At 41.4% G+C, this 22,234-nt stretch overlaps 2 protein-coding genes across 2 annotated transcripts in view; both read left to right on the top strand.

Annotated features, from left to right (window-relative positions):
* The window catches only part of REG4 (regenerating family member 4), a 126,680-nt gene that overhangs the window by 88,856 nt on the left and 15,590 nt on the right, over positions 1–22,234 (top strand). The gene's annotated exons all lie outside the window — the stretch shown is intronic.
* Positions 1–22,234, top strand: part of NOTCH2 (notch receptor 2) — an 88,162-nt gene that overhangs the window by 54,911 nt on the left and 11,017 nt on the right. The window contains exons 15-29 of the mRNA XM_061451808.1: positions 461–580; positions 691–843; positions 3,717–3,945; positions 6,377–6,578; positions 9,146–9,299; positions 10,302–10,486; positions 11,333–11,465; positions 13,512–13,757; positions 15,658–15,770; positions 16,328–16,857; positions 17,626–17,973; positions 18,216–18,358; positions 19,020–19,230; positions 19,818–19,914; positions 20,498–20,666. Of these exons, the coding sequence (XP_061307792.1) occupies positions 461–580; positions 691–843; positions 3,717–3,945; positions 6,377–6,578; positions 9,146–9,299; positions 10,302–10,486; positions 11,333–11,465; positions 13,512–13,757; positions 15,658–15,770; positions 16,328–16,857; positions 17,626–17,973; positions 18,216–18,358; positions 19,020–19,230; positions 19,818–19,914; positions 20,498–20,666 (3,033 nt within the window). The remainder of the gene's footprint in view (positions 1–460; positions 581–690; positions 844–3,716; positions 3,946–6,376; positions 6,579–9,145; positions 9,300–10,301; positions 10,487–11,332; positions 11,466–13,511; positions 13,758–15,657; positions 15,771–16,327; positions 16,858–17,625; positions 17,974–18,215; positions 18,359–19,019; positions 19,231–19,817; positions 19,915–20,497; positions 20,667–22,234) is intronic.

Raw genomic sequence — 22,234 nt, forward strand, 5'->3', positions numbered from 1 at the left:
TGCACCATTTTGATCTTTTTATTAAACTTTACGGAAATAGGAATCAAGAGGCAAAATGCCAGGGTTGTATAAAGTTTGATTACAGTCAGTTCATATAGACATGATACTAGAATACTTAGTATCTTAATATCTAAGCCTGTTTGGATTCACTTAGGAGTGTCCTGGTGGCAGCTCAGCTCAATTTTCTTTGTAAGAAAGTTAGACTGAGATGTGTAAGTGCACTCTGAATTGAGGGGACATTAAACTTGGAATTACCATGGCTGCTGTCTGCTTGTACCCACTGAGCTCATGATGAGTGGTCCGAAACCCTTTTCCTTCTGCTGAGATTTTTCAAATATGGAAATGCTGTCTGCTGCTGTGTAGGATAGTCATGAAAGTTACAACTCTTTATTCATTCTTCCAAGAAGCAGCAAGCTCTTAGCAGCGTACTCTTACTGTTTTTTCCCCTGCTGCTCTCCAGGTGTGAACTGCCAGGTAGTGGTTGCTCCTTGTTCCCCTGATCCTTGTGAGAACTCCGGAATTTGCCAAGAATCTCCTGACTCTGAAGGCTACACCTGCCAGTGTGCCCCTGGCTGGGAAGGTAATGTGGGTGGGGAACATACTGTACTGTCAACACCAAGCAGTATTGGCATTGAGCCTTTTGACCATTGCCTTCTGAGGGGTCTTACTTCTGCACTCTCCATGTTTCAGGGGAGAGATGTACAGTGGATATTGATGAATGTCTCTCCAAGCCCTGCAAAAATCATGCTCTGTGCCATAATATTCAGGGCAGTTACCTGTGTGAATGTCGACCAGGCTTCACTGGAGGAGACTGTGACAGTAACATTGATGACTGCCTTTCAAGTGAGTATCAGCAGATTGTCTTGTGTTTTCCAGTTTTCCCTAGAAATAATTTTTCTGTGCTGTTGCTGACTGCTATTTGACAATTACTGAAAGTTCTTTAAGAACCTCTTACAAAAATAAAAAAACAAAACCAAAAAAACCAAAACTTAGCTTTGTAAGACTTAACAGGTTTAAGGCAGTCAAAATCCATCACAGTCAGCTGCTAGAAATGGGCTACAGTGTTCTGACAGCAGTTGTTCCCAGATTCTTAACTTGAAAAGGTCCTTAGAGTTTACATACTTTAATAAGGAGCACTGTTAAATGAAGAATTACATTTGCCTGAAATTTTAATACACCAAGTTAAAGTAACACTGCAGGGCTTACCTGTATTTCAACATTAAGCTTGATTGAGGTGTGGTGGGAATCTGGGGTATATCAGTCTTCCCTGAAAAGCCTCTGTCTGACATTAATATTCTGGAAAGGGTGAGTGCTGTTGCTCTTCTGGTTATCCATTCGATTTGAAAGCATATTAATCAGTAGGAAGGCCTTCTGTTCCAGAACAGTTATCAGTTGCAGGAGGATAGCCCATACACAGATGAATACTGAAATGGTTTAAATTACGGGAAAGCAACTGTTAATTTCATGCCCTTGACACTGATGTTTACAAGGGAAACCAAATACATAGTAACTTCTTCTTCCTGGGCATATTCTGTATAATCATCAGAAAAATCAAGAGTCTCCTGAGAGGTGTCATGTGTTTTAAAGTTCATCACTTACTATTTGAAAAGTGCTTTATCAAACCTCAGAGGAGTTCACAATGGTGTAATTTTAAAATTAGCTGGCTAAAAACAAGCCTAAACCCTCTAATTTTTATTAGAATGCCTCAAAACCAAACCAAAGTCTTAAAGACTTTAGGTATGAATTTAGAGAGTTGTGTTTTGCATTGAAAAAAATCTGAAGTTTGTGAGTGCTGTAAAGTAGGATCTAAACAAGTCTTAATATTAACAAAAGTTACCATAGGAGATCCCAAAGCAGCACTGCTGAAAGAACTTCTGAAACATCTGGCTCAGCCTGAGCTTTTGATTGCCCCTCTTTGTGCAAACAGGTAGAGTACAAAGAATGTCAAAGTGCATTGACCCAGAGCCTTGCTTACTGAAGCCAACAAAATTATTGTTTGTCCTGTTAGTTTTTATGTGGGTGTCTGAAGATAAAAACATTTTTAAAGCATTCATCTTTCCCTCTTGAACAGCTGGGAAATCTCTCTCTGTTCCTAAGTGTTCTGAGAGCTGTGAGATTCATCCTGTGTTGTCTGTTAGGCAGCACACCCATGAGGTTAAAGAAGAAGAATTTCAAATTCCTGCTACAGCTGATTTCATTTAGCATAACAAAAACCTTCCATGGCTTGAGCCAAATGTCTTTAATCTGTGAAGTAAACAAACCCTCCAACAACAAGAACTTATTGAAAAGTCGATACTTGAGTCTCCTTTTTCTGTCAGTAAATGTGTGGCACAGAAAATTGACGTGCAGCTTTTGGCTTTAGTCATAAATGGCTGACTGCCATAGACACAACATTTTATAGCTGCCAGAGGTCTCACTTTGAATGTGCTTTTTCTCTCCAGTAGTCAGATGACCTTTAAATGGATGCAGGTGTGTCTCTTATAACACAAATTTATATCATGTGAACATACTTCTCGGTTAATAAATGAGATTTAATTACCTTTCACATCTGTTTCCTTCATTTACCAGTGAACAGAATGATCTTGTGCTTGTGTTGAACTGCAGATTTTTGGTGGATTCTATTTGCATTTTCAAGTTTATATTTTAGTATTACTCAAAGGTTAAAAAACTCTGCTCTGTAACCTTTTTTTTCATCCCCATTCCTGTTTCTGCTTTTCCTACCCCTTCCCAGTTTCTCTCCCTGCCTTCACATACATAGACTTTTGATCTAGGGAATGAAGAGTAGAAAAAGAATCTGGCTTTAGAGGCAATATCCAGCAGAGGAAAGTGGGTCTTAAGTCCAAAAATGAAAGGAGCAAAGTGGGAAGAAACTGCTGAATGGTAGAGATCTTTTGGGCAGATTGGTACTCATGGGAGTAGAAGCAATACAGTAGTAGGGGCTGGCTTAGACCAAAAAATGGTGATACACAAATAGCAAGGTTATGGTAAGGATAAAAAAAAAAAAAGGCAAGAAATGCAGAGGTGAGGAGAATCCAAGGTGATATATGAATTTGTGATAATTTTCTGCCACCCTTTCCCCAGTCAAGCTTTGATACTGGGGAAAGTGCTAAGTGCTCAGTAATGCATAAGTACTGATGTACATACTAATCATAGAATCAATCATAGAACAGTTAGGGTTGGAAAGGACCTTAAGATCATCTAGTTTCAACTCCCCTGCCATGGGCAGGGAAATAATATACACGTTTGATTTGACTGGATTGCTTTCATGCTTAAAAGTAAGCATGCAAGTTCTGTCATGTGTTGAGCAGTGTCTGGAAAAGAGAGAATGGGCTGAGTTCTCTTAAGAATAAGAATTGGTGAGGAAGAAGAAATAGTTGCTGTGCTGTTTGTATTGTCTTTATCAGTAGATGTTTGTCAAAAAAAGCAGAGTTTGAATTTTAAACAGTGAGACTGTCGGTGTGGTTTTGTTGGTTTTTATTGAGCAGATCCTGGCAGAAAAACCTTTAGGCCCTGAAGCTTGGCTTTGATCCATACCACCTTACAAATTCGTCACTGATAATGCTTTGCAAGTATCTTTTCCATGAAGTGGCTCAGAAAACCTTGTCAGTAGTCTATCATGCTCTGTGCTGTGTGATACTCTTTTCTAAAAGCTACTACTCTAGGCCTGGCCTTTGACTGTTGCCATTTTAATACTTACTGTAATGCTTCTGTCTCAGATCCTTGCCAAAATGGAGCTTCTTGTGTGGATGGGATAAATTCTTTCTCATGCATCTGCCTACCTGGATTTCATGGAGATAAATGTCAAACAGATACCAATGAATGTCTCAGTGAACCATGCAGAAATGGAGGCACATGCACCCACTATGTCAACAGCTACACATGCAAATGTCAGCCTGGGTTTGAGGGAACCAATTGTGAGAACAACATTGATGAATGCACTGAGAGGTGAGATAACTTCACTGTGCTGGGCACGATGTCAGTACTACTCTGAAGCAGTTTTTAATGATGAGGATCTGTTTTCCTGCCTTTTGTCACTTGGACATGCTTGTGATTCCTGCAAGGAAAACTTGCTTGCCTTATGCAGGCTATCAACGGAAACACAGCTGCCTGCCAGAGTGGGTCTTCAGTTTGCACAGCTAGTCAGAAGCTTAATTCCATTAGAGGAGGAATGTGACAGTGTTTTGCAGATGCTGAGACAGTAGCAAATGCTAGCTTATTAAAATATAATAATTTATAGTTTTATAAGATCATTATCATATAGGAGAGGAGAAATCATTGATTGGTTATAAACTGTTGCTCTGTTGAGAACTACAAAAGCTGCAAAAATGGAAGCAATGGCCAAGTTTTAGAAAGAAAGGAAAAATAAATTAGCCCTGATTATTGATATCAAATAATATGAAGAGGCAACCAGGAAGAAAACTAAATTCACAAATTCTGTACTGGAAAGATTTAATCATCAGAGATATTTTAATGCTCACAAATTGGATGTGATTTAGCAGTGTTGAGGTAAAACCTGAGGTCATTCTGAGAGGTTGGTGTGGAACTGAGTTAAAATAATGGTTGGTCCTTATAGAAATGGTTGACTTGGTAGTTTTAAAAGCTCTTTGAGAGTTAACCCTGTGTATCCATCATCTGCCTGCATATTTTTTTAAGCTTTGTTAGGAGTGACATAATTAACGTCAGATTCTCAGATAGAAACAATTAATAATAAAGCTTGAAATGGTTAAAAAAATTTTTAAAACCCAGTCTGTTCTAGTCTAGGTACCAGACACAAATAAGGTGCCTAATGGGAAGCTCTTGGTAATCTCATGCATTTTCTGCACATGAAAAAAAGATCTTTCTTATCTTTTATAAAATTGCATTTGTGGGGGAGGAAGTATTTTAATATCTTTTGCATAAGAACAGGATTGTGTCACTGATGAGGGTGTGTTTAATTTGCACCACAGTTGTTTAATCAGGTAAAGTATGTTGGGTTTAGCCTGGTTTCTTCCTTGGGGTTCATCCTGTTTTTGTTTTTGATATCAGTCAGGACAGAAACCAGTCTTGCAGGTATGAATGAAGGATGTAGCAATTTTCAATGCTCTGCCAAGCTAAGCCAATCACACCTTCTCAACCAGAATTTACGGAGCTGTACTTAAGAGTTCCATGATGGTTGGCTAATTTGAATTTGGTTCAAATAATTCTTCCATGTCTTGTGTGACAAACCGCCTGTGGGAGAGTGCCATCTTCTTTTGGAGATGGGTACCTGATTTCAGTGAAACATACCACGTGATTGACAGTTCCTCTGCCTTCTCTTCCTTGTTTTGCCTTGAATGTAAACAGCAGTTTCTGCTCCGTGTAAAAAAGAATTCAGCCCACAAGGCAGAGAAACCTATCTATGATAAACAGGTTAACATTGACATCTCTACCGTAACCACAGTCAGAATTTAAATACTTAGAACTTGGACTCTTGCACTGGCAGTTCAAGGAGGTGAGTCAGTGGCTTCTCTTGCCACTCTTGGCAGAAGTACCCTTTGAGAGTGCACAAAACAGGTAACAAGCATGAATTTGTTTTGTGTACTTTATCAGACTGATTATCTTGAACCTGATCTAAGGCTATTTTCAGAGAAACTGGAGTTTCCTGGCAGGCATTTCTTTTGAAAGGAAAAGGAGTCAGTTTTGCATGAGGCATCGCTTCTGACTTTCCCAGTCACTTCTCAGTAGGACACCTAATCTGGCAGAATTTATGATCAGAAGGTTGGGGGGAGGGGGACAGTTCCTTTGATCTGAATTCTGCCAGGGCATGTATGAGTAGTTTTACTAATCAAGGACTTAAGGTTCTCATGAGAAGAGGAGAAAGGGATTTAGCAATACCAATACTTTCACATCATTTCAGTAAAGGACATGCTTGTGTTTTGCATGTTATATGAACTTTTTCCTTGAGAAAACATACCTGTGACTCCTTTGAAGCTTAAAAAAAAAAGTAAATTGTTTTGTTTCTCATAATTTGTAATACAGTTGTAATTTGTAATAAAATTTGCATAAAATTTATCAGTTTGACCAAGCCACATGCCTACCTGGTACAGTACCAGGTAGGATTGGTCAGATTGAAGCTGAGAAGACTTCATTAAATAAGTTACCTCCATCACTAATGACTCATTGAAGGCCTGCTTTACTTTTTTCACCAGCCAAGGTAAAAGACAGGGAGCTGGAGATTGAGCTTGAGTCCCCTGGAGTTGCTTTTACTTGATTTATGCTACTTTATCAGGATGTTACCAGTGCTCAGAAGATCCTGTAGTCGGGTTTTCTTTCTCATGTCAGTAATGTTTATGTGCTGGTTTGGCTCTAAGCTAATTGCATTTTGTCTCAGCTTACCCTTTTTCTCACTCTCTTGCAGCTCCTGTTTCAATGGAGGTACTTGTGTGGATGGGATCAATTCCTTTACTTGTCAGTGTCCGGTAGGGTTTACAGGACCCTTCTGCCTCACGGAAATTAACGAGTGTGATTCGCATCCTTGCTTGAACAAAGGCTCTTGCGTAGACAGTCTGGGCACATACCGATGTATATGTCCTTTGGGTTATACTGGGAAGAACTGTCAGGTGGGTCACGTTTTCTTGCCCATTTTGCACAGGGCTCTGTTGTTTGAGCTGGCCTACAGCAGAAGTGACTGGGTTAGATGTGAAGTACCAAACACGCGGAGCTCTTGTTCCTTCTGTGCTGGTAAAAGGTGGTTGGCCTGTTAGCCCCAGGAAAAATAAATCCGGTGACTGTCTGACAGAGCAGGTGCCCCCATTCAAAACTCTGGAAATGGAAAGTGTCTGTTTGCAAGGAGGAGAGAAATGCTTGGTTACTTATTAGAACAGGCATCATTGGAACTTTCTAGATTAATTTTCTTGTTAAATCAAAACCAGCTGTTGGCTTTAAAAATGGCTGCATTTCATTTGAAACATAAAATTGTCTGGATTAAAGGCAGAATCCTGTATTTAAAAAAAAAGGTGTCAAATAAACACAAACCAGAAAGCAGAATATCAGTCTGATTAGCAAGACCATGATTTAACTGGTTTATGTTTTTTACAGGGAGGTGTAGTTATTCTAGGTTGATTGTAGACTTTTTTTCTGCAGAGGCCAGCCAATGTTTTGAGGCAGTAACTGATGCTATTGCCCTGCTCACAACCTCAATAAAAAGCTCTAGTCTTACTTGCAGACTTAATTTCAGGCAATTTACAGTTTTCCACAGCTGAGCATCAGAGCTGCAAACCCGTTCTGTAAATGACTGACTAGTACCTATTAAAAACTTTAAACTTGGCATATCACAATGGAAACAGAATGCTGATTTAATTTTTCAAATCAGAGTTTTTTTCTTGTTTTTCTGTGCTTATCAAAACAGCAAGAATGATTTTAGGCTATTTCTAGCTTTGGAACAATAAACACTTTATTGGCTTCCTTTATAAGGAGTCTGAGTGCTGCCATTTAAAAAAAAAATAAAAATCTGTACATTTCTTAAACTACTGGAAGACACTACAGTTCTGTCACAATTTTGCAACTGTCTTTCATGCCAGTGTGTCTTTGCAAAGCAGTGGTTGTTGGAAGAAGCATTTTAGTAGTGGTGGGGGAGGTATGCATGAAGTATGTTGCTAGACATTAAATTGTCACGTCTGCTTCTAGGTATTGCTAATGGAGGAAGTGAATGCAAAGTAATGAAGTGATATAAAAAAGCAACCCCTCTGCAACCCTAATTATGCATTCTGGCCACACCACTTAAACCTCATCGGGAGAATTAGCATTGAGGGTGATTGTAAAGTACTGTGAAGTTCAGTAGTTCCTCTTCTGTTATGCTTGCTTTGTTTTTACTTGAGAAAAGGATTAATTTTCCTGTCCCCAAATTAAATGCTGTGGATTCTCAGAAAGTTTGCTTTATTTTCAGAGAAGCTTGATCATAATGTATTACTCATTTGATACAAAGAATCGAAACTTTCTAATTTTATAAGTACTATTCAAAGCCGTATTGGTGAGATTTGTAGATTACAGCTACACTGTACTTCTTGTCTTAGTGGTAAACTGGCTTGTCCTAATTAGCAAAGCTAAATAAGCAGCACAAAACCAGACAATGATTCATAAGTTATAGAGTTTGCATGCAAAACAGTCAGCTACTCATTACAAATGCAGAAACAAGAGGCTTGGTGGTTTTCTTCTTCACACTCAACTACATGTGATAAAACTTAATTCCAAGTTTCTTTTTGGTTGCCTGTGAAAGCACAGATTTTTCTACTTTAATCTGTATGAGGAGACAGTTTGCATCTGAAAAGCAGAACTTTCTGCAATTGAAATTGCATTTTACAGCCAAAATCCAGTACTACTCACTTTAAAAAACTTATCCTTCCCTCAAACCAGCCTGAAATCAAATAGCTGTTTTACCTTGAAGACGTAAGTGCGCAGAAAAGGAAATGACAGTTAATGGCTGGTTTATATTACATCAGACAGAGTTATTTTGGGTCCTCACTCCATTTTCGTATGATGATTTACTGAATTTTAGTCTATTTGTTTGGAAACTGTTGGTTTGGGGTTTAGGTATTTTTCAATATAGGGAATCAAGAAAAGCAGTATACTTTGCCCCATCTTCAGTTATGAAACAGCTTTGTGGTTTCGATTGGATCTCAGGAGATAGGGAAACTCAGAGAAACCATACTAGAGCAAATGGGGTGAAAAGCAGGCATGGTGAGCTAATGACAAAAAGGAAAAACAAAGCTCAAAATGTGGAACACATCTGTCATCCTTTAGCAGTGAGGACAGGAGGAGTTTGGGAGAAGAAAGGGCCCTTGTTACTGTTGATAGCTGGAAGCTTCCTACTTACGTGAAACTAGAAGCCTAATCCAAGATAAAACTGAATTTTCTCAAACCCAGCAGAGGATCAGCTTTTACTCTTCAAATGATGCTGCCATCTGGGGTTTACTTCTCTGTACATTTGTGCTTTCCTAGGCATATGAACTCTTGAGACTGTCAGTGAAGCACCTGGCTTAGACTTGGGAAGTAGTGCCCCTCTCTTTCTATCACCACATGGAGCCAGTTATGCAGAACTTCCTTTCTTTGCTTCTTGAGCTTGTACTCTGAGTTGTGTTTCTTACTGTGGTTGCCATATATCATGTTGTATTTTTTTTTTTCTCTTCAGGCACTTATGGATCTGTGCAGCAAATCTCCCTGTAAGAATAAAGGCACGTGTGTCCAACATGGAGCCCACACTCGATGTGTCTGTCTGGCTGGCTGGACTGGTGCTTACTGTGATGTGCCAAATGTCTCCTGTCAAGTAGCAGCTTCACAAAGGGGTAAATAAGCATTATCTGTGCTTTAACTGAAAACATTTCCCCATGCATCATTAATCTCCAGCTCCTTTCCCCATACCCCTGTGAAGACAGCATGCATTGGAAGTCCCAGAGAGCTTCGTCTCTAGGTGGTCGATCATGATCACTTCTAAGCTAAAAAGCTCTCAGCACAGACGTATTTGGGAGTCAAGTCTTTCCTAATTGTTCCTGACATAAGAATTCTACCATAAAGATATTAGAAAAGGAGAATTAAGTATCTTATGAAGTCTCAGAGTTTCAATAATACTGTTTTACATAGACTGCCTTTTTGGATAATACATCAGCTGTTTATACCTTTCTGCTAAATCCCAAGCAGGGCAGGTTTAAGACATGTTGCCCTTGTACAAGAAGGGCACCTCAAAACTCATGATCTTTGTAAGTATTTTCACAGAGAATACTGGCTACTAAATGTGCTATTTAGCTATATAGGTAATACCATGGTGCCTCAAGGTAGTAATTTCCTGCTTCAGATGATGTGCATGGAGAAGACTTAGGTTTTCAGTTAATTTCTTCCTGGAAGGTGTCTTGTACTCCAGGCTGATGGATAGTGTAATGCCATTTTCAGTCCAGGAAATCCAAACAAGCATATTCAGTGTCAAAGGAGAAGGATATCAAGCTCCAGTACCTTTTTGCAGACATTCTAAGTACAAACGTTGAACCTTTGTACTGCAACAGTAGTACTTCAGATATGTATTCAGCAGCCAGTGTTAATATACAGTACAAATACAGCAATACAAATACTTCATGCCCGTGTTGATGCTGATAATCCAAAGGGGTCAGAGCAGTGACTTCATTTGGAAGTCAGTTGTGGTTCTGACCCACTGTAATTTAAAGAGTAGCTCTCCAGTTCTTGAGTTTCAACTTTTCAATTTGTTGATTCTAACCATATTAATTCTTGGCTGAGCTACTAACACTGGCAGCAAGTGTTTTTTACATGGTTGCTCACTTTATTTACCTTTGTTTCAGGAGTCTCAGTGGACCAGTTGTGCCAGCACTCTGGTCACTGCCTCAATGTGGGAAACACACACCACTGTCAGTGCCAGGTGGGTTACACTGGCAGTTACTGCGAGGTGCAGCTGAATGAATGTGACTCCAGCCCCTGCCAGAATGGTGCTACCTGCCGGGATCACCTGGGTGGATACCAGTGCGAGGTAATGCATGGTGTTTAGTAGGAAGAGGTCTAAAAATTTAAGAACATTGTAATGCAAAGGAATCAAAAGAAATCAGAAACACATGCAAGTGGTAGAATAGCTTCAAAGAGAGGGTGGAAGCAACCTGCACCTGGAAAGAATTTTTAATTTAGCTGTGGCCAAAGCAGTGCTCTTGAGAGGCTTTTAAAATGGAATTAGAGGTGTGATCATAAGCAGGTGTGGTTGATGGGCATTTGAACTCCTGGCCTGTTTGGAGACGAAGTTCTTATCTTGAAAGATTTTTTTACCTTCTGAGGTGTGATTTATATTAAAATATATGTAGAATGCAGTAAAGGAATGCTGTGTTCTCCCTACTGGGTGGGTAAAGTATCCCTTATCTCTCAGGGCAGGAGATGCCTTCCACTGCTTTCTGTTTCCTACAGCTGATGCAGAGAGCAGTATAGACCGTGAGATCATGATATATCAACATTCCTAAGCTTTTCAGAATGGTGGAGCACCTTGGAAGCTCATGCCCCGAAGGAAAGGATGAGTTTTATGTAAACCTTAAGTCAAAACTACTAAGCTAGTCTCAGTGCTAGAGTGTGTCAGGATTTGATCACTACATTTTGCAGGAATAAAGTCACTCAAATTCTATTATGCAGTGTGCTGTTGATTAGTCACATGGTCAAGTTGTGTGCTTAAGCTGGCTGGCTTTGCAACCCTTGAAATCACTTGCAGTTGTATAGCTACAAAGGCAGTCATAATCTGTCCCATTGAGGGCTTGTTTTGTCTGTGTTAGCCTTTCAAAGATGTCTACCAGTGTATCTGTTAGAAGAAGATTATTCACACTTATTTTTATACTGGCAGTGTGTGCCTGGATACCAGGGTGTCAACTGTGAATATGAAGTGGATGAGTGCCAGTTTCAGCCCTGCCAGAATGGAGGAACATGTATAGACCTCATCAATCACTTCAAGTGCTCCTGTCCACCAGGAACTCGGGGTATGAAGCTCAGCAATTAAGTGAATGTTATAAAAGTGAATTTTCCTTTCTGACTGCTGGTTTCATAACGCAGAGTCTAAAGGGAATGCATTATTTTCTTTAAAGAATGTTCCCAAAGTGCACTGAATCCCTTGAGATCCATATTTTCCCTTTAAAAATAAATGCGGGGCTTTTTTGTACTCTCTTTTTTTTTTTTTTTTTTTAAGGAATAGGTCATGACAGCAGCCTTTGGAAATGTATGATCCATCTTTGGCAATGGGGATGCATGAGATTACCATTAAGGTTTCTCCCAACCCTGTCTGTTTTGATGTAGTAAATTCAAGGTTTCTTTTTGGCTGAGATGCTACGAAATACACAGAAAACTTGCTTAGTTGTTACGTAAAGTTCACTGCATTTCCAATGTCCTTTACTTGTTTAAATTTTCATCTTGTACTCTGTCCTAGAGTCTTTTGTGCAAAGACTGCCCTCCATGACAGGGGGTTGGAACTAGATGATCTTTAAGGTCTCTTCCAACCCAAAGCATTCTATGATTCTATCGAAGTTCAGTGCCTGTAAGCTACCTTAAACTATTTTGGCAAATTCGAGCTTATATGAAAAGCTTTTTTGAAAAAACAAACAAACTAAACCAAAACCCCAGCACAGTTACATGATGGTGGTTTTCAGTAACTATGATTCCACAGCCTGTTTGATGTCTTGTCCCCTGGAACCTAACCTTTCATTCCCTATTACTTCTCACCTGACGGCCCTGACTTCTCCCTTTTGAAATATTCAGGATTGTGCATTTTTAACCCCTCAGTGAATGCTTTCTCACTTTTTCTCTTATTTCTCAAGTCAGCTAAAAATTTTACATTCCTCTGAACTTATATTTTCTTTCTGAAATGTGTCATCTCAGCATAGGCAAAATCTCCAGATGTGTGTCAGATAGAACTAAATTCTTTGTTCATAAAGTAAATGTAAGTAAAATTATAAAATGACCTAACATATCTGCCTCCTGTCTGTGCATATTACCAGTTCATTCGCTTCAGTATGGCTGTCAGCACATCTCCTCAGCCTGGATAAGTGTTTATTTCATTATAAATCATTGTATTAGCAATTCTTCATGTATTGTTCTTAATTGTATTGTACTGCTTTTAATTCTTCGGGTTTTAGTTGTTGAGGTGAATTACTGTTTGGATGTGACAGATTTTTATTTTTTTATTTTTTATTTTTTTTTTTTAGTAAATGAAAGGAATTAGAGGAGATTAATACAATAATTAATAACTTGTGATAACTCATGACTTAGCTTTTATCCCAGGCCCAGTTTGAAATGAGTGCTTTACTGCTGCTAGCATAAGCGTATAACTATGTTTAGGTGAATGACTTTACTTGTTCCAGATATTAACAGACAAAACTGATTCTCAACTTACCCTCTCTGTCCCCTCTCATCTGTTAGACTTGTGATGAAGGCAGAACCAGTACAAGACATTGTCTCTTTACACGGAACTTTGTAGGGAGAGGGAGAAACTGCCATTTCTTCTCATGGTGTTTAGAGTTTACTGTAGATCCCCAGAAGTCCAGCTGCAGGAATGGCATGCTAACCAGCAAGTCTGTGTTTTATCACAGTTGTTTTTCTGTTGGTTTGTTGTTGCTTGTTTTAATGCTGTTGCTACAAATTCTCTTTGCCAAGTTACAGGGTTACTGCCACATTAAATGAACGGTGGGAAGCTCACAAGCCTTGCAAGGACAGCACAGGGCTTTTTACCTATGTTCAGTCACAGGACTAAACTTAGTGGATCTTTTTTGGTTTTGTTCTGTTTTCTCCTTTTTAATTATGTCCTTAGATTAAGTTAAGCATGAAAGCTGCTAAGTACCAGTATGACCATTCAGAACAGCCTGGATCTAGAATATATGCTCCCTAGGTCTGATCTGAGGCTGTCTGCATGGGGTATGGATTGCATTAAGTTGGGATCTTTACCTGTATGTATCGGAGATTGTGTGTGACATAGTCTTAAAACTTGATGAGCAGCTTAGGAAATGAAGCCATGACACTTTTTGCTGTCTTGACAGGCCGTTTCTGTGAGGAGAACATCGATGACTGTGTTTCAGACTCAGGAGTACCTCGCTGCTTTAATGGAGGGCAGTGCATTGACCAGATTGGGGGCTACAGCTGCATTTGTCTCCCAGGCTTTGCAGGCGAGCGATGCGAGGGAGATATCAATGAATGCCTCTCTAATCCTTGTAACCCTCGTGGAAGTCTGGACTGTGTTCAGCTGATAAATGATTATACGTGCATCTGTCGTAGTGCTTTTACTGGTGAGTAGTTGTAAACATGCTTCCAATCTCAGAGTAATATCTTGAAGAATGGTCATTCTTTCCCTTTCTGGCAATCATTATCTAGTCACTTCCCCTTACAATATCTGATTATTTCCTTACAACATGTCTCAGTTTTTAAAGCAGTCTTTTAAACCTTCTAAGAAACTTGGTTTCCAGGATTCAAAAGAATCTCCTGAAACACCTGGCTGCCAGGATTTTTTTTCTGTGGTACTTTTCTCTTCTTCATAATTTTACATTTATATTATTGGAAGTGTAACTGTTCACATGTCAGTTTCTCCATGGATTTTCCTTTTGCAAAGAAATATATGAATTTTCTGTATAAATCATGGTATCTATAATTAGCTTTTGGCCTCTTTTCTACTCCTTGCTCCCTTTCCTCCTTATATTGCTGATGTGGTCAGTATGGAATACTCTGTGTATAGATAGACTGTACATTCCTAGCTTAGTGATGTGATCCTTCCACAATCCAACTTTGAATCACAACTTTGCAAGAATTTTACACTGGGAAAACTTGTGTCTCACTCTCTCTAGGTCTCTTGGTTGTTAGTATTGCAGCTATTCTGCTTTCTGCCTTCCACTGGGCATAAGCTTTGGCTAATAGTCTCCAGATGTGTCTTAACTTTCAGCTTTCCAGTTTCTATGTCAGTTTAACTTTTTGTGTATTCAGTTTTCCTCTGTTTAAACCTTTCACTTTCCCTGCTTACCGGTAACCTTCTCTTCATGCTTTACCAGTAGTTTTACTCTTTTTTTCTTAAAATGTAAAGCTGCTATGATTTTCCACTAAATTTGTGATTGTCAGATGCAAAGAAATCATAAAGATGTACTTTTGAAGAATTAATGTAGTGGTTTTGAATGCATTACCTGGACTGACAAAAAAAAGTTCCTAGAAGAGCAACTTATGAGGGAAGTGGAACCAGGCTAGCTAGTGGGACACCAGTGCAGGTTATCAGATAGGTTTGTATTTAAGTCTGTCTGTTAAGGTTGCTTTTATGAATTATGCCTCATATTGCTTCTGGCTGTCATGGAAGGGTTGCTGGAACTGGCAGTGTGGGGAGTGCAGCACCCTAGGAGGAGCAGAGAGAGCTGCTGTGCCTCAGACATGAAATCTGTCTGGAAATGTTAGGCACAGAGGGGGATCATGCTTCTTCTGCTAGCTGTTCATCTTCAGTGCATTCCACATTGACCTTTCTGCCTGGGAGGGGATGGGGTAGCTTTGCTGTGGCTTGTGACTGATAGGATGCCAGAACTCCATGGGCCATCCTGCCCTGTCTGCTCCTGTCTGCAAGCAGTCTGTCTTGGCTGCACATGTGTAGAGACTTCTATTAATGTTTTCCTAGGGGATCCAAGTCATGCTTAAGTCATCCTCATCTCTTTAAAGTCTCATGTCAGAGTTTGAGTCTGGGAGCTGCTGCAAATGCTACAGTAAGACCTCTGTCTAGCTCATCAGTTCTGAGGAGAGTCCACTTGCTTATCTTATTTACACATTGCATCTGGTCCTGAGGGTTGTGCATTCATGATTAGAGTGTTATGTCCCTTTGGACTCATTGAGCATCTCCAGAAAGTAAGAAAATCCTAGGAACCCCCAAACTGATGTGGTACAGCACCTTCAGCCTCTCTGCCTGGCTGACTTGGGGGTGACAGCAGCAAGTTCTGTCTCTGTGGTGGGTTGCACACATTTTTGAGGAGGCAGAAAAGGTGGGCTTCTCCAGATACACCTTGTAGATTCTGGGGTTGTGTCTTCCTGTACCACTACTTAGCTACTAAAAGAGCATGTGTTATCTGAAGAGATGTTCTCTACCTGTTTTGCTTTGTGATGGCTTTTTGATGTGCACACATGCACATTTCTCTGCTCTCTTCTCCTTTTGTTTACACATCTCAGGTCGTCACTGTGAGAGTGTCATAGATGTGTGTCCCCGGAAGCCTTGTCAGAATGGAGGTACCTGTGCTGTTGCCAGCAATATGCCGGATGGGTTCATCTGCCAGTGTCCTCCGGTAAGCATCTGAAACTGGATTGCCTGCCTCAGCTGTAGTTCTCTGGCTACAGTCTCATTAGTTTCACTGGTCCACAGTAGGTGAATGTTATCTTTTCTGTACTACTTGCAAAGCTGTCCCCTTGGACACACTTTGCTCACATCCTTTATCTGCTTAGCTGGGAAACCCAGGGCTTCCAGGTGCCCTAAGAGAGCGATGCTGCCTGTTGTTGCCCCCAGCAGTTCTGCTGTTGAGGCATGACAGCTGGCTTTTCTGGCTTAAACCTAGCATTACATTGTGACTATTTACTTTGCTATCTTGTGTTCTGTGTGCTTGCTTCAAGATGCCCCTTGTTCATGGCTCTTGTAAATCCATTTCAAAATGTATCAGAGCCTGGTAGGTTCCTGGTATAACTCTGAGGCTAGATCAGAAAATTATGGCTCCTGCGATGAGGCTAGAGGTTTTATGAGGGAGAAAGGGTTTGCCTTTTTCCTCTTGCCTCCAGCCCTCAGAGCATTGAAGAATAAGTTTGTGAGCTTGATTGTTTTGCCTTTTTGCCTTCTTTTCCCCCTCCATAGAGTTATTCTGGAGCAAAATGTGAGTTCAGCAGCCACAGTACTTGTGGACAAGTGAAGTGCAAGAAAGGAGAGCAGTGCATCCAGACATCTTCTGGTCCACGATGCTATTGCCCCAGGCTATCTGTGGGAGAGGAGTGCCAGACAAACACAGGTTGTGCCAGTGCCCCCTGCCAGAATGGTGGAAGCTGCCGCCCTCATTCTCAGCCTCCTTACTATTATTGTCAGTGCCCGGTTCACACCCAAGGCAGCCAGTGTGAACAGCCCGTAACTTTCAGCCCAGAGCCCCGAGGATGTTTGGATTCCCAGTGTGCAGAAAAAGCAAAAGATGGCTATTGTGATGAAGACTGTAACACTCATGCCTGCCAGTGGGATGGAGGCGACTGCTCACTGACAATGGAAGATCCTTGGGCCAACTGCTCCTCTTCATTGCGCTGCTGGATGCTTTTCAATGGACAGTGTGATGAGTTCTGCAACACACCAGAGTGCCTGTTTGACAACTTTGAGTGTCAGCAAAATAGCAAAACATGCAAGTAAGGCTTCATCCTGAGAACAGGTTCTCTGCATCACTAATGTATCTCCTGCTAGTGCTTTCAATAATTGGTACACTTTGTGCCTGCTGCTCCTGTCTCTTCCATTGTTTCTGTTGCTGGTCCTTGCCCTTGCTGAAAGTTTGGCATCAGGGAGTTTCTGCTGCTTTGTGTACTTTTTGTCTATTTTTGGAAAGAAGTTCTGGAATTTGTATGCAATGAACTAAGTTGATATCCTGAGCATTGGTGGTGCTTGATGGAAATGCTCTTCTTGCTTTGGAAATGTAAATAGGAGGCATTTCACCTTGTACTGGGTTTTAATAGTACTGCCTCCTATCCTGAATTTCACTCTATACCAGCAATACCTCTGTTTTTATCCCAGCTGTATTTGCTACCTCTGAATGTGCTTTCTAGTGTGTTTTTTGTGGCACTTCTTTCTCTTCAGCTGTGATAAATGTTACAGCTTTGCTGTGATGATTCTCCCTTGGTGAGGCAAGAAGTGTTATAGCTTTGTCTTAGTGAACAGAATAAGCAGTTCTCTTCCACTGATACCAGAAATGAACCACCTGTTTTTGAGGTGTCCTGTGTTTCCTAATTCCACCCTGCCAAGTTGCAGGCTTATCCTGGGATTGTATATCTTCTCATATATCCTTAATATTATTTTATCTCAAATGGTTATGAAGAATGTCAGGCTTTGGCCCCTAGACTGCAGGTACACTGTACAGAATGCATATGGCCTATATGCTGCCTGTAACTGTTTCACTGTTCTAGGTATGACAAGTATTGTGCAGATCACTATGCAGATGGCCGCTGTGACCAGGGCTGTAATAGTGAAGAGTGTGGCTGGGACGGTCTGGATTGTGCTGGTGACAAAGCTGAGAAGCTGGCTGAAGGGACACTGATTATTGTGGTCTTGATGCCTCCTGACGAGCTGCTGGGTGATGTTCGCAGTTTCTTGCGCACCTTGGGAACTCTCCTGCACACCAATCTGAGAATCAAGCTGGACTCCCAGGGAAACCCCATGGTATTCCCATACTATGGGGAGAAATCTGCAGCACGGAGTCGGCGATCGCTTGTGGTCATTCGCAAGCACAGAGAACTAGAGCAAGAGGTCATTGGGTGAGTAGATGCCTTTGTTTTCCTCTAGCCTTGTTATGCTGGTAGCTCTTGCTTTTAGGTATCTGAGCCATTCTGGACCCTCTGGGGCTGTGGTCTGTTTTTGTTGTGTTTTGTTGTTGTTTTTTTTAATGGGAACAAATTCAGTTCTGGAGTGGAAAGATTAACTTAAAAACCTGCAGTTTAACCTAGTGCATTTGCAAAGGCATTGCTGACTTCTGTGACCTCTTACTGTGTCTCTGCAGCACCAGGGTGTTCCTGGAGATTGACAACCGCCAGTGTGCAGAGGATTCAGAGCAATGCTTTCACAACACAGAAGCTGCTGCAGCTCTCTTAGCTGCTCAGGCTATCAAGGGCATGTTGCCATATCCTTTTGTGTCTGTCCAAAGTAAGTAACTGCAGAGGGAAAATTGCTTGTGGAGGAAGGAAGTCATCAAATCTGGGCTTGCAGAATTCATGCTCAAATTATTGATCATCATCTTAATATGTCTCACTGTCCAGTAGGGTTTCTGGAAGCTAACTTTTTTCCTTAGTTATAGAAGTGTACGTGTGCAAAATGTTTATTATGCTCTGAGTGGACCTGGTTAGTAAGGCAAGGCATTTAAGTTTGGAGCCTAGTCATAGCTCACCTGTAGAAACATTAATCTCTTTATGTGCTGTGGCAGTGTGTGCACACACTGCACTTATCTTGTCGCCACTAAAAACCATTCATGTGCTCTTAAGTCTTGCATATATCTTTATGTAGATCAGCTCGCTGTACACTAATTGAGGGTGGCCTGTCTTGAGCCAGCAAGACTCCTGTGGAAGGAGAAAGATCTTCAGTTCAGCAGTCATATACTCTAAAAAATACTTTGAGAAGACAGGGTAAATTCTTACAAGAGTTGCAGCAAAGCCTAAACTTCCTCAAGCCTTTGCTCTAAATGTGTCACAGTATAGAGACATTATACTCTCTGTGGGGAAGAGACAGTGAGTGAGAAAAAGAAGTATGTAGATTGTAGATTGTTGTCTCCACCTTGTTAATCTCATTGTATTTTAACTGGAATTTTTAGGTGAACCCTTGTTACCACCAAAGACCCAGTTGCTTTATCTACTTGCTGTGGCAGCTTTGATCATCCTCTTAATCCTTCTCTTGGGTGTGATGATGGCAAAGCGTAAGCGCAAACATGGTTCACTGTGGCTCCCAGAGGGCTTTATTCTGCGCAGAGATCCTAGTAATCATAAGCGCAGAGAGCCAGTTGGGGAAGATGCTGTTGGACTCAAGTAAGTTTGCATTTAGGCCACTGATAGTTTGTTTATTAGTGTGTTAGAGGATTTTGAATGTGGTGTATACATCTTCCATTAAAGGCACTTAACTCCTTTTAAGGTAGAATTTCTTAGGTTATTTCTCTAAATTTTAATACATCTGTTTTGGACAGAAGAACTTTAATCTATAAAATGCTACTAAGAAATTTGATCTCCTGGTTATGTTTGGGTTTTTGACACTGTTTACTTCAGCAGTTGGGTACTGTTTGCCTATTTCCTCCTGGAACAGGCGAGACATTCTTAGGCTGATAGGTGACAATGAACTTTTATTACGTGTAGCCCATTAAGGACATGATTCAGAAATAATTGAAAGCTTCAAAAGATGAAATATATACACTTTTGGTTTTCCAATGAATTAACCAAGTTTGCAGTTCTAAATGCATTTAATGCCATTGTTATCTGCCTGAGATTCCTAATTTCTTAGCCCCTCTGTTTGCAAGCTACCAAACTTGCAAGCATCCCATCCTTGGTCTCTGCAGGCCTGTGTAAGTATCAGTAGTAGCACCTGCTCTGTCTGCAAATGATGTGTTCTCCTTGTTTGTTAGAAATCTGTCAGTCCAGATACCAGAGGGTAACCTGGCAGATTCTGGACCAACTGAACACTGGGCAGGTGATGGTGGACCTCAGCCAAAGAGAGCAAAGGTAAGGAGCTCAGCAACTCGAATACCACCTGAAACCGCGGGTGAGGAAAACACCTGCATTAAGTTGCAGAACATGCTCCTTGCTCAAAACCTCTCTTTGCTCAAGGAATTGTAATGTGTAACTAATGATATCTGAGGAACAAATCCTCAGGTTAACACTGCCACCACAGACCAGTAAAGAAAGCAGGTAACTCCTGTTTCAGTGTCCCCTCCCTACCCAGCCCCTCCTGCATCAAAAGGTAACATTATCAGTGATGTAATGTCTTGCAGTTCAGGCCTCATAATGTATGGTGGGAGTGTAAAAGTTGGGAATGCCAAGCAGAGGTAAATGGAAACCATCATTAGCTTAAAACAACAAGAACCACAAAAAAAAAAGGGGGGGAGAGCAAAAAAAAAGACCCCAAAAACCCCAACCAAAATTCTAACAAACCAACAAACCCCCAAAGAAACCCAAAACACCCCCCCCCCCCCCAAAAAAAAAAAACAACACCAAAACCAAGTGAACTAAGAAAACCCTAAGAATGTTCAGTGTCTTTGGCCTCCTGCTGAGCGTCCTGAAGTAACTGTTTATTTCCTGTGTTCAGGCTGAGGACCAAGCCTTGCTCCCAGAAGGTGATGAGCAGATAGATCAGCGCCAGTGGACACAGCAGCACTTGGAGGCAGCAGATGTCTGTGGGAGCACATCACTAGCCCTTACACCACCTCAAGCAGATCAAGAAGTGGATGTTCTGGATGTCAATGTCAGAGGACCAGGTCAGTACTCTGAATGCCCATGTGTTCTGCCAGCCTGCCACTGACCTTCCCTATCTCCAGTGGCTGGGTCTGCTAACATTTAAAAAGTATGTGAAGTATACAGGAACATCAGCAGAAATTCTATGATACTTAAGGAAAGCTCATGTGTATTCCAAAAATGAAAGCTGGAGAGATTGGGTCATGGTCTGTACCACATGGAATATCATGTAACCAGGAAAAAAAGAATTCACTTAGGAAGCACCTGCAGGAAGTACAGCTATAGGATCTCCTTTATAACAATGCGTGCCTAAAACATATTGTCAGAATGCCATTGTGGCAGAAATTTGGAATGCATAGTTGTGCAGGAAATAACACCCAGCTTCTCCAACTGGATCACTGCAGAGATTTGTGCCAGTCTGCTAAGGACCAGCTTAGCAGGGCTTATACCTGAGGTGTCTGTTTTTTGGGGTGGAAGCAGGATGGCCTTTTCCTGAATAAAATGACTTATGGCAGACAGTATACCCTGATCTGCAGTGAGTGAGACATCTGTGCTAGAACAGAGCAGCAATACACCAAGATTGTTAATGACTTTAAATTCATAGAATCATAGAACAGTTAGGGTTGGAAAGGACCTGCAGATCATCTAGTTCCAACCCCCCTGCCATGGGCAGGGACACCTCACACTAAACCATATCACCCAAGGCTTTGTCCAACCTGGCCTTGAACACCGCCAGGGATGGAGCATTCACAACCTCCCTGGGCAACCTATTCCAGTGCCTCACCACCCTAACAGGAAAGAATTTCCTCCTTATATCCAATCTAAACTTCCCCTGTTTAAGTTTTAACCCGTTACCCCTTGTCCTATCACTACAGTCCCTAATGAAGAGTCCCTCTCCAGCATCCCTGTAGCCCCCCTTCAGATACTGGAAGGCTGCTATGAGGTCTCCACACAGCCTTCTCTTCTCCAGGCTGAACAGCCCCAACTTTCTTAGCCTGTCTTCATACAGGAGGTGCTCCACTCCCCTGATCATCCTCATGGCCCTCCTCTGGACTTGTACCGATAGGTCCATGTCCTTTTTATGTTGAGGACACCAGAACTGCACGCAATACTCCAGGTGAGGTCTCACAAGAGCAGAGTAAAGGGGCAGGATCACCTCCTTCAACCTGCTGGTCACGTTCCTTTTGATGCAGCCCAGGATACAGTTGGCTTTCTGGGCTGCGAGTTCACACTGCAGCCGGCTCATGTTCATTTTCTCATCGACCAGCACCCCCAAGTCCTTCTCTGCAGGGCTGCTCTGAATCTTTTCTCTGCCCAACCTGTAGCTGTGCCTGGGATTGCTCCGACCCAGGTGTAGGACCTTGCACTTGGCATGGTTAAACTTCATGAGGTTGGCATCAGCCCACCTCACAAGTGTGTCAAGGTCCCTCTGGATGGCATTCCTTCCCTCCAGCGTATCAACCGAACCACACAGCTTGGTGTCATCGGCAAACTTCCTGAGGGCGCACTCAATCCCACTGTCCATGTCAGTGACAAAGATGTTAAACAAGACCGGTCCCAACACCGATCCCTGAGGGACACCACTCATTAC

Source organism: Pezoporus flaviventris, unplaced genomic scaffold (genome assembly GCF_033815535.1).
Source record: "Pezoporus flaviventris isolate CSIRO_AGI_PZ_B2104156 unplaced genomic scaffold, CSIRO_AGI_Pfla_v1 ptg000013l, whole genome shotgun sequence".
NCBI lineage: Eukaryota > Metazoa > Chordata > Aves > Psittaciformes > Psittacidae > Pezoporus > Pezoporus flaviventris.